Below are 12,728 nucleotides of genomic sequence, written 5' to 3' on the forward strand. Positions count from 1 at the left end.
CCCAGACCGTATTTGCATAAATACACCTACTCTGCCTAGGTGTCCAGCAGACAGAGCTGCTTTGCCAAAGTGATTGATTTTGGCTGGTTTGGGTTAAAATTCACTTTAGTACTAATGCAGGGCAATGAAAAGTTGCTATCCTTATTGTATGAGTAAAGGGAAGCACTATACTGTGATGTGGCCGTTAAAAAAGCTAATGCGGTCTTGGGATGCATTAGGCGAGGTATTTCTAGTAGAGATAAGGAGGTGCTAGTCCCGTTATATAAGGCGTTGGTGAGACCTCATTTGGAGTATTGTGTGCAGTTTTGGTCTCCCATGTTTAAGAAGGATGAATTCAAACTGGAACGGGTACAAAGAAGGGCCACTAGAATGATCCAAGGAATGGAAAGCCTGTCGTATGAAAGGAGACTTGAGGAGCTCGGTTTGTTTTCCTTAACCAAAAGAAGGATAAGAGGAGATATGATTGCACTCTTTAAATATATCAGAGGGATAAATACCAGGGAAGGAGAGGAATTATTTCAGCTCAGTGCTAATGTGGACACGAGGACAAACGGATACAAATTGTCAGTCAGGAAATTTAGGCTTGAAATTAGACGAAGGTTTCTAACCATCAGAGGAGTGCAATTCTGGAACAGCCTACCGAGGGAAGTAGTGGGGGCGAAGGACCTCCATGACTTTAAGATTAAGCTGGATAAGTTTATGGAGGAGATGGTATGATAGGATAACGGGCTTAGTCATTAGGTTAATTAAGTGCCACACTGGTAATTAGTACAATGGGTCAATGATAGGATATTGTTAGCCTTTTTCCAGAGGGTATAGCTGGAGAGTCTTGCCCGCATGCTCGGGGTTCAGCTGACCGCCATATTTGGTGTCGGGAAGGAATTTTCCTCCAGGGTAGATTGGCAGTGGCCCTGGAGTTTTTCGCCTTCCTCCGAAGCATGGGGCAGGGGTCGCTTGCTTAAGGAGTGGGTGGATCGGCTTATGTGGCCTGCATCTTGCAGGAGGTCAGACTAGATGATCATAATGGTCCCTTCTGATCTTGAATTCTATGATTCTATGATACTCTGCATGCCCTGAGTGAGGGGGTCACCCTAACTTGAACCGCACTCGCTAAGGAAGGAGTAATGATGCCAAATCCAAGTGGAAGTCAGAGAGGGGTAGGGACAGATTCTTGTACTTGGTGAAGTGGGTGTTTAAAGAATCTCAGGTAACATTTGATCCTTCTCCCCCACCACTGTTTAAAGATGCAGCTGAGTAGGAGATGCAGGAGAGTCCTTGTTTCTGCTCGATGATTGCTATAACTGAAATTATTGATGAGCAGGCATGAGGACTGAGTCTCAGACCTGGTTTGGGGACAGTGAAAGACAATGCAGAGACTGCAGTGGCCAGGAGGTTCCCCATTACCCCATGAAATTGCAAAGAGCTGCAGCGGCTACAAAGGGGGCCAAGTGGTGGAAGCTCTGAACACAGCATTGCAGAGGCGGTGGCAGTGAGCAGTTGCCGAGATAACAGGGGTGAGAAGAGGTAAAGGTGGCTGGCAGAGGAGCAGCAGTGGTGAGCAGCAGCAAAGGTGGCAAAGGCAGTGGGCAGCAGCAGCAGCAGGGGCACGGCTCAATTCTCCCTTCGGGGTGGGAGGTGAAGCCCACACCCCTGAATTCTGAGACTTTGCTGACTTTGGACAAACGGGCCATGGGCTGCAGCGGAGGGAAAGGGGAGTGGGGTGTTAAAGGGGCATTTGTTCACTGGACTTTCTCGCTGCAAGCTGGGAAACTGAGGCAAAGGACGCTGCCCAACGTACGGTGGCTGGGTGTTTACTTATGGTTTGCATGCTTTGGAATTGTGGCGGTGATGTTTTCCCACATTAATGCCGGATTCCCTCTGCCTCTTAGTACGTTTTCTTTTGTTATACCCAGATTCTGTGCTTGTGAGTGGGGCAAAATTGCTTCCTAGAAGTGCCCGGGGGTGCTGCTTGGTTTTCCCAGACTACTGGCTGCGGGCTCGACCCAATTCTCTTGTGTAATGCTCGGCGGAACCCCTACACACTGAGCCGGCCCTGGTTGCTCCTGGCAGAAGGACAACATACAGAAACAAGCGCAGTCAAGGGTCAGGACCTTTCACTCTGCAGCGGGCCCATCACACCACCCTGCCAGGACAGGGCGAGACAGAACTGAGCCTCCCACGCACATTCCACCCCTCCCAACCCGAGGGTTGACCCAGCCCAGCAGGACCCAGCCTTCAAAATTGCTGTCTCCCTAGTCACCAAATCCAACCAGGGAGATTTATATCCTGCCCTGGGAGAAGCTGTTCACACCAGGACGCTGCCAAGATCCAGAGAAGATGAAGCTTTTCCTGGCTGTCTTGCTGGCCGTCGTCCTGTGCGCGCAGCAAGGTGAGACGTCGAGAGAGGCTCCCGTGCTGCTAGACAAACAAGATCCTGAGCAAGTGGGGGCCCAGGGGATGCTGCCGACCCACCAGACCCAGCCCGGCCCAGCTAGGGGCACCGACAGCACCGGGGCAAGGAAGGGGGCGGGGCAGCCTGGTGGCAGGGCCCCACGGGTGCGCCGTGGGGAGAGCCAGTGGGTTGGAGCAGGGAGCCAGGCTGGTCCTGCAGTATAAGATACGCTGCTGTGATCTCCCACAAGCCAGGGGCAGCACCCAACTTCCCCCACCTCCATTACACCTCTGGGGGCAGGAGCTGCTTCTTCAGGGGCACCCATCCCGCAGGGTCAGGACCCAAATCCCCTCCCGCTGCCCCCCCAGGTGTAACATCCCCCCGCCCAGCAAAGGGTTTTCGTGGATTTTGTGGCCCCTGTACGACCTCATCCAGACGATGGGGAATCAGGGGAGCATCTTCCCCTCTGGGCTAGCAAGAAAAATATGAGGCACCGTCGTAGCGTGTGCAGCAGAGATGCGGCGGGCGAAGGGCGGTGCTGTGGGAAAGCCCTGCTCTCCGTTGTCTCCACTCATTCTCCTGTGAGCCGACGGGGCTCCAAGGCTCCAGCTCAGCCCGGAAGGGAATGTTTCTGATGGGGGAAAAGAGGAAGAAGTTTCCACCCTCCTCCCTGAGAAGGGCGTTTTTCAGGGAGGTTTCTGTGCTCCGATAACTCAAACCCAGCATTGTTTAAAAGCTTCTGCGGGCTAAGTGCAGGGCTGCACATTAATTCTGGCTTGGAGGCTGACTCTAGTCCTGTTTAAGTCACTGGCAAATCTCCTATTGACTTCAGTGTGTGGCCCTGGGCTAGGGTGACCAGATGTCCCAATTTTATAGGGACAGTCCCGATTTTGGGGTCTTTTTCTTATATAGGCCCCATCCCCTGTCCCAATTTTTCACATTTGCTGTCTGGTCACCCTGCCCTGGGCGCGTGCAGCTGTCTAGTTAGCTCACGTCATTTCTTTTTCCGGTCGGTATGGTGGGTTTAAGGGGGTTTTTGCTCCAGGCTGCGGGTGGTTCTAGTGGGCTTTGGTTTGGTTAGGTGTCCGAGCGGGTTTGTTTTGGTGTTTTTATTATTTCTATTATACAGTTGCACCTAGAGGCGCCAGCCTAGGGCAGAGCCCCCTTGTGCCAGTTGTTGCACAGGTACATAGTGAGAGCAGGGAGGGGGTCGCTCACCAGAGAGTGCACCCCCTTGTGGCTAGGTGGGCTTGTGGCAGCCTCTTTGATTCAGTACCCCCCGTGGAAAGCCCCTCAGAGCCTGCAGTGATTTGCCCCGTCTCATGACTCAGCCCTCTGGCCAGGTCACTGTATTCCTCACCTGCCTCCAGCCCTTTCGCAGAGCAACTCCTTGAGCTGCTTCCTGCCGGTTTGAGACCTCTCCTGCCTGGGCTCCAGGCTCTTACCCAGCTGTTGGTGGCTTGACAATGCGTCAGTGGAAAGACGCCCATGGTCCTCACTGAGCTTCCAATCAGCCCTTAGTGCTTTAGCGAAGGTCACAAGCAAAGTTCATGGAAGAACCTGTCTCTCCTGGCTTCCTCTGCCTTTAATCACAAGGACTTCCTTTTCTCTCAAAGCTTTGCTCTGGTGGTACAACGCACTGAACGCTTTCCCCATCCCCAGATCCAGTGTGAGAGGGTAGTGTTACTACAGTTTGGGAGCACGGCCGAAGGGCAGTTGTTGCAGGGTGGGTGGATCGATTTAGAACCGTGGGCTCAGTTCCCCTCTCACTGCACGGGCATCAGTGGGCTAACTCCTGGCTGACAGAACAGTGAATGAGAGAGCTGGGCTGCCGGAGTGGCCACACCACTCTATATGTCTAACTCCTCCGTGTCTCCCTTCCACAGCTGACTCGCTGTGGTGCTTCACGTGCGAAAACCAATCCAACAACTGGAGCTGTCTGAAGATCACAAAGTGCTCGGATGTGGACAAGCACTGCCTGACGACTGTTGGTTATGCGGGGATTGGTACGTGCCAAGATCACTGACTGGCAACTAGGGAATAACTCCTGGAGAGTGGAGAACAGTGGGTTTTGTACAAATTTTTCATAGTGGCTTTTGCCAGGGGACGGGTCTAGGATTTATTGACCTAGCATGTTAGGAAAGTGGAGAACCTTATAGGGCTGAATGAGCACCCCTGGTTCAAACACCCCAACCTTTGTGGGGTATGAAATCCAGATCCCAATGAGAGAGGGGGATGGGAAGGTTGAGAGAGAGGTGAATGGCGGGATAATTTTACTGTAGTCTCCTAGAGACTCCTGGAGATCAGATCTAAATCCTTTCCTGCATAGGCTTTCAGACCTCTGGGAGAGACCTTTTAATAATAGTTTTCTCTTTCTTCTCCTTGGTTAAGGCATGTGGACAGCCAAGAGGCGAATCACCAAGAAATGCTCCCCAACCTGCCCACAGTTCAATATCAACCTGGGCATAGCCTCCTACTCCACTGCCTGCTGCGAGAGCTCCTTGTGCAACCTGAGTGGGAAGCCGGCACCCAAGGCAGGTCCTCACTGATGGGGTAAGAGGATTGGGGCCTTTCTTAGAGCTGGACTGTGATGTGCCGGGAAAAGAGGGGCTTTAACCCTGAAGAACCTGCTCAGATTTCCCCAGCAAGAGACCGACACCTTCTGTACATTGGGGTTAACGATGTATCCTATCAGCCAGGCTTTGCCTCAAAACTTCTGAACAAATAGCTTCTCTTGCCTTTCACTCTGGGGTTCTGTCAGCTGGCACATCTCTTGGAAGATGCAGCATCTTCTACTGTGCAGTCTTAGGCGTTGGACTGGGCTGAACGGTGCTGCCACCTATGGCCAGGCGAGGCAGGAAGACGCTATTCTGCAGAAAGGGGTTCTGGTGCAATCCCAGCCAGTCTCTATAATATTTCCTTTCCTACAGACATTTCTAGTCAGTGTCACACTAGGATAACACAGGCCAGAGAACTGCCCCCCCAAAGAATTCCTAGAGCAGAGCTTTCAGAATAACCTCCCCTCTTGATTTAAAACTTGCCACTGATGGAAAATCCACCACGACCCTTGGTAAATTGACTAATTAGTCTCACTGTTAAAAATGTTACACCTGATCTCCAGCCTGAACTGGTCTAGCTTCAACTTCCAGCCATTGGATCGTGTTAGACCCTTCTCTGCTAGGTCGAGGATCCCATTATTAAATATTTGCTCCCCAGGCAGGAACTTTTGGACTGTGATCAAGTCACCCCTGAACCTTCTCTGTGTTATGCTACCCAGCTTGGGCCCTTGGAGTCTATCACGATGGGGCATGTCACATTGGTTGCGATCTCAATGGTGAAAAAGGAAGTAAAATTCAAAGGCAAAATTATGAGACTCTCACCAGCCCTTCACTGTCTGCTGCTGGTGAAGGGAGCATCCCCTCACCCCGATTTTGAAATCCTGGCCCTGGGTTCATGGTAGCAGGAGAGGCAGTGTGGCCTGCCAGAAGGCTCTGGATTGGGACTCAGAAGCCCTGTCTGTTCCCAGCGCCCCCCCCCCCCCCCCCCCCCCCCCGGCCTGCTGGGTGACTTTGGGCAAGTTGCTTCCACGTCTGTAAACAGGGGACATTAGGACTGAGCTCCTCTGCAAGGTGCTTTGAGAGCAATAGATGGAAAGGGTGGGCTAAGCACTAGGGAGGGTTATTATTATTACATCCAAGTGCCTGGGCTCCAGACTTCACCTCAGGGCAGCTTCCAGCCCTGTGGATCATTCTACCTCTTCCTACCCCATTGCCGTAGCCAGGCAGCCATCCCTGGCTCTCTTCTGTCAGCGTGTCTCTGCCCGCTGTCACACCTCCCTCCCCACATCTGGTTACGCCTCTTCCGCTTGGCCAAGCTCCCGCTTCCCTCTCAGCCACTTCCTGTTTAGCTCTGGTGACACTTTTTATATAGCTGCACTTCTCTGCATGCATTTTAACCCCTCCGTCGTCCCCCTTTCTGCGTGCCTTGAGCAGGCAGACTCCCAGATTCAGCACCATCTCCTGGACAGATGGGACCCCCAAGACATCTCTTTTGTCTCTTCTGTTCATATCCATGATCTAGACCCTCCTTCTCTTCCCACATCTGCAGATCTTCCCACTGCCACCCAGCTGCTGCCTCGGCCCCTGTTCTGCTGAAATCCCACCTCCTCTTTTGCCAGAACTTGTACAATTCCCTCCCTTCCCAAATCCAAGCTGCCGGGACTCCAGGATATGTTGGCTTCTCCTCTGCAAGATGTGTGAGCTCACCGTCTGCATTCCCAAACAACTCCCTGGGCTCCCCATTCGTTTCCGGACCCAGTTCAAAACTGCCCTCAATCTGTAACATGGTTTCCTCCAGTAAGTTATTCTGCCACTAGATGTCTCTCTGTCTTGTGTAGAGATGCAAACTGAGGAAGGGCCCCTGGTAAACAAGGGAGACAAAGAGAGGACCTGAGTTGTGTGGAAGCCTATTTCTTTGTGTCTGGGATTGTAGCTGTCTACTTTAACAAATGACTCCTCGTTAAGCTGGATTGTGATTCTGTATAGGAGGAATCTTCCGGGATTTGCTCTCTCTCATCAATCTGCTCCCCATTCCCCTAACACTGGCCTTTCTGGCCCTTGTCACCATCACCCAGCTGTTGGCATGAGTGGCTCCTTCTCCGCAGCTCCTGCCATGTGGAACAGCCATCTTTTATCTGTGCATCAGCCCATGATCTCTTTGAAACATCATCTAATAATGCACATTTTTCTCCCTTCCCTGAAGCAGTTAACCTCCTTCTCCCTCTGACATTGCTCTTTATGATTTAATGCTTTAATTTACTCACCATACTATGTTTGTGTGTCAGGTGTTTTCTGTACCTTTTACACCATACCCTTTGCAGCCTTGCACTGGGCCGCTCTGCAAAAACTCTGTGGAATCCCACGTGTGTGACAGATAATAAATGCAACCAACATTTGATAGCACTGGCGGATACGTGTCCTAGAACTATTAACTGGTCAGGTTTTGTTTGGTAGATTGTCATTAAAAATCATTTTTGCTTCGCTGAAAAGAAGTTTCTCTGTGATTCTTTTATGCCATCATCAGTATCACATAAAGAAAACAGGTATGGGCATATTTAAAGACAAAAAGGCCGGGTTCTCTTCTGAATAGTGGCTCCTATGTACCGCTTAAGCAGCTCAAAGGAGCTAGAACTCCCCTAGTTGGAGGAACACAGCTGACATAAAGATGGGTGGGAGGGATAGCTCAGTGGTTTGAGCATTGGCCTGCTAAACCCAGGGTTGTGAGCTCAATTGTTGAGGGGGCCATTTAGGGATCTGGCATAAAATCAGTAGTGAAGGCAGGGGGCTGGACTCAATGACCTTTCAAGGTCCCTTCCAGTTCTAGGAGATAGGATAGGATATCTCCATCATAGGCAGCTCTTACATTGTCCACCCCTCTCCAGTGTAATTAGTGTGTCGGGGGCAAGAAGGGAAAACTAGCATCCACCAATCTTCACCTGGTGTATGATCCCATAGGCACCACAGCTAGCTGGCATAAATTAGAGCAGCCACTAAGCTGCTCTAGCTCCCACAAAGGCCCAGGCCACTGCCTGATGCAGATTGGTCCATGAAATCAGAGAAGTGTAACTGGCTCCTTGTCAGTATATCCCTCCCACGTCATACCATCTGCAACAAGTGGTTCTCAGCATAGGAGAGACACTAACTCTAGCTACCAAATTTAAACTGGGATCAAAGAGACTTTGCTGGTTAAAGAACAGGCATAGGAGCCAGGAGAGCTGGGTTCTGTTATGGGGTAAAGCTCTGTGCCTCAGTTTTCCCATTTATAAAATGCCTAGTTTGAAGCCTGAAGTGGTACCGTGGCTTTTTGCCAGCTTCCTGCATAAGGCTGAATTCGCCCTGATGTTTGCAAAGTGCTCGGAGATCACAAGATGGAAAGCAGCTGTCCACTGAATGGAAAAGTACAAGATATTGTTCTTCTAGCCTGCGAGGTCTGGGACGAGTGGGGATCAAGCACCCCCAGGCATATTAGAAGGTCGGCGCCTCTGGGCTGGAGGATGGGTCAGATGAGGAGTGATGTTCTGGAGCAGGTTTCCGAGGGAAGCGGGGGGGGGGGGGGAACCTAATGTGTTTCAAGACTGAGTTTGATAAGTTTATGGAGAGGAGGGTATGGTGGGACTGCCTACAGCGCATGTAGCCGCTCTGCGATTGCTAGCAGCAAATATCTCCAACGGCCGGTGATGGGACACTAGATGGGAAGGGCTCTGAGTTACACCTGAGAATTCTTTCCCAGGAGTCTGGCTGGTGGGTCTTGCCCACATGCTCAGGGTCTAAGTGATTACCGTATTTGGGGTCAGGAAGGAATTTTCCCCAAGTCAGTTTGCTCGACACCCTGGACGGGGGGGTTCCCTTCCTCTGCAGCATGGGGCCTGGGTCATTTGCTGGTTTGAACCGGAAGAAATGGTGAAGTCTCTGGAACTTGATGTCTTTAAATCAAGCTTTGAGGACGTCAGTAACTCAGCCAGAGGTTCTGGGTTGATTACAGGAGTGTGTGTGGGGGTGGGGGGGTGGGGGGGTGAGGTCCTGCGATGTGCAGGAGGTCAGACTAGCTGATCACGATGGCCCCTTGTGGCCTTAAAGTCGATGAGAAAGATGGCTTTAAGGGCCACACTGCGTCTGACATGCACTGGGAACGCAGATTGAAGGACCTGTCTGATCAGGGAAGAGAGACTTCCCCCTCCAGAGCAGAACTGGTCCAGAACCGGAGTTTCTGTTCTGCAGGATATCCTGACATCTTGAAAAAAAATTCATTCCAAACTGGAACGAAAAACCGAGACGTCCCCACTAAATGGAATTTTTGAAAAAAATTAGTTTGGGATCAATTGAAAGATTTCGTTTTGATACAGTAAAAAAGGCTGGATTTTGACCTTTAAAAATATTTCTATTTTTATAAACAAATTTCTGACTGAAAAGCCAAATATTCCTTTCCAAACATGCCAGCATTGGAATGGTTTCAGAGTAGCAGCCGTGTTAGTCTGTATCCGCAAAAAGAACAGGAGTACTTGTGGCACCTTAGAGACTTACACATTTATTTGGGCATAAGCTTTCGTGGGCTGCAGCTCACTTCTTCGGATGCATCGAATGGAACACGCAGACAGGAGATATTGATACATACAGAGAACATGAAAAGGTGGAAGTACCCATACCAACTGGAAGAGTCCAATCAATTGAGATGAGCTGTCAGCAGGAGAAAAAAAACCTTTGAAGTGATAATTGAGATGACCCATAGAAGGTGTGAGGAGAACTTAACATAGGGAAATAGATTCAATTAGTGTAAGGACCCAGCCATTCCCAGTCTCTGTTTAAACCTAAGTTAATTGTATCTAATTTGCATATTAATTCGAGTTCAGCAGTCTCTCTTTGGAGTCTGTTTTTGAAGTTTTTTTGGACATTCCCCGAATGCTATGTTTCCATTTCCCCCCCTCAAAATGAAATGTGGTCGAAATTGACATGTTCCCGCAGAAAGTTTTGATTTCAACAAAGTGGCATTTTCCAGGAGAAAAACCTTCCCCTTGAAAATTGAGATTAGCTGGAGCCACAGGAGTGTAACTAAAAACCAAGCAGAACTCCACGAGGGGGAGCTGATGTTACCGAACAGTGACTGGTTTGTAAAACAATGCTTGTTAATATGGGCTCTTTGCAGACGGAATCCTAAACTGACTCATGGGGCGTTCAGCAAGGCATAGGCAGCAGGGAACCAGAGCAGCAGAACTGGCACAAGGAAAGGTTCCTGGAGCATGCGTGAAGCCAGCAGAGACCTGCAGCAGCCAGAAGGAGGCCAGCCAGGCTAGGAGAAGTGTTTGATCCATTTGTGTGACAGACCCGAGGCTGATGTTTGTTATGTTCACACAGCAGCGGGGGAAGCGCCCTTAAAATTTGGGGAGATGGCATAGGCGTCCGAACCATGGCTCTGCCTTCCCGTGGCACTCCTTCTCCCGCAGCCCCCACCTTCACGCTGCCCCTTCTCCCAGAGCCCCTACCCTCGTGCCCTTTTAAAAGTGATGGGACCGTGGCTTCCTGCCCCGTCCCCCTCTTCTTGCATGTTCACATCATACACACAGACATAGACCAACCCTCTCTCCAAAGATCCTCTTCCTATAAGTACCTACATGGGAAACAAATATTTAATAATTGGCTCTACAATCTAGCAGAGAAAGATCTAACACGATCCAATGACTGGAAATTAAAGCTCGACCTAGTCAGATTGGAAATAAGGTGCGATTTTTTTTAACAGCGAGGGTAATTAACCATTGGAACAATTTACCACGGATCCTTCCTGCTGGATTCCCCCTCACTGACAATTTTTCAATCACGTTTGGATGTCTTTCTGAAAGGTCTGCTCCAGGAATTGTTTTGGGGAAGTTCTCTGGACTGTAGGAGATCAGGGCCCCTTCTGGCCTTGGAATCTATGAATTCCTGAAAGGTTGCAGCTAGGGCTGTCAATTAATTGCAGTTAACTCACACGATTAACTCAAAAAATGTAATTGCAATTAAAAAAATTAATCGGTCTGTTAAACAATAGAATAGCAGTTGAAATTTATTAAATATTTTTGGATGTTTTTCTATATTTTCAAATATATTGATTTCAGTTACAACACAGAATACAGAGTATACAGTGCTCACTTTATATTATTTTTATTACAAATATTTGCACTGTAAAAATGATACACAAAAGAAATAGTATTTTTCAATTCACCTCATACGAGTACCATAGTGCAATCTCTTTATCGTGAGAGCACAACTTACAAATGTAGATTTTTTTTTGTTACACAACTGCACTGAAAAACAGAAAAATGTAAAACTTTAGAGCCTACAAGTCTACTCAGTCCTACTTCTTGTTCAGCCAATTGCTAAGAGAAACATGGGACTTTTGCAGCCAGCGTTGCAAGGTATTTACGTGCCAGATACGCTAAACATTCATATGCCCCTTCAAGCTTCTGCCACCATTCCAGAGGACATGCTTCCATGCTGATGATGCTCATTAAGAAATAATGCTTTAATTAAATTTGTGACTGAACTCTTTGGTGGAGAATTGTATGTCTCCTGCTCTGTGTTTTACCTGCATTCTGCCATACATTTCATGTTATATCAGTCTCAGAGGATGACCCAATATGTTCGTTTTAAGAACACTTTCACTGCAGATTTGGCAAAATGCCAAGAAGGTACCAATGTGAGATTTCTAAAGATAGCTACAGTACTTGACCCAAGGTTTAAGAATCTGAAGTGCCTCCCAAAATCTGAGCAGGACTAGGTGTGGAGCTTTCAGAAGTCTTAAAAGAGCAACACCCTAATGTGGAAACTACAGAACCCGAACCATCAAAAACGAAAATCAACCTTCTGCTGGTGGCATCTGACTCAGATGATGAAAATGAACATGCTTCGGTCCACATTGCTTTGGATCGTTTTCAAGCAGAACCCACCATCAGCATGGACACATGTCCTCTGGAATGATGGTTGAAGCATGAAAGGACATATGAATCTTTAGCGCATCTGGCACGTAAATATCTTGCAACACCGATTACAAAAGTGCCATGTGAACACCTCACTTTCAGTTGACATTGTAAATAAGAAGAGGGCAGTGTTATCTCCTGCAAATGTAAACAAACTTGTTTGTCTCAGTGATTGGCTGAACAAGAACTAGGACTGAGTGGACTTGTAGGCTCTAAAGCTTTATTGTTTTATTTTTGAATGCAGTTATTTTTTGCACATAATGCTACATTTGTAAATTCAGCTTTCATGATAAAGAGATTGCACTACAGTACTTGTATTAAGTGAATTGAAAAATACTATTTCTTTTATTTTTACAGTGCAAATATTTATAATAAAAAATAAATATAAAGTGAGCACTGTACAGTTTGTATTCTGTGTTGTAACTGAAATTAATATATTTGAAAATGTGGAAAACATCCAAAATATTTGTATAAATGATATTCCATTCCTGTTTAACAGCACGATTAATCAAGATTAATATTTTTAATTGTGTGATTAATTGAAATTAATTTTTTTAATCGCTCGACAGCCCTAGTTGCAACACAACACTACTTTATTTCTTAAAATCCAGAAATCTAACACACTGCAAACAAATACAGAGAGAGACAAAGCAGGCTGCTCCCTAAGGCAGCAAGATGCAACTCCCCCAACTTTGCTCTAGACTGCTGTTTTGCAGACTGTTGAGGACCCAGATCTCATGCTTCCCTCAGAGAACCCTAGCCTACAAGCAGGACCAGGAAACCCTTTCCAATTTAAAGTGATTGCTTGTAATTTTAACACGGTTTTCAATA

The 12,728-nt window shown here is 48.2% G+C and overlaps 1 protein-coding gene across 1 annotated transcript; it reads left to right on the forward strand.

The window, feature by feature from the left end:
• Positions 1 to 2,337: 2,337 nt before the first annotated feature.
• LOC123365276 (lymphocyte antigen 6E-like) lies at positions 2,338 to 4,941 on the forward strand. The gene is made up of 3 exons (XM_045007994.1): positions 2,338 to 2,389; positions 4,279 to 4,398; positions 4,784 to 4,941. Exons 1-3 carry the CDS (start codon positions 2,338 to 2,340, stop codon positions 4,939 to 4,941), a joined length of 330 nt encoding a protein of 109 aa, XP_044863929.1.
• Positions 4,942 to 12,728: the final 7,787 nt, after the last annotated feature.

Source organism: Mauremys mutica, chromosome 2 (genome assembly GCF_020497125.1).
Source record: "Mauremys mutica isolate MM-2020 ecotype Southern chromosome 2, ASM2049712v1, whole genome shotgun sequence".
Classification (NCBI taxonomy): Eukaryota; Metazoa; Chordata; order Testudines; family Geoemydidae; genus Mauremys; species Mauremys mutica.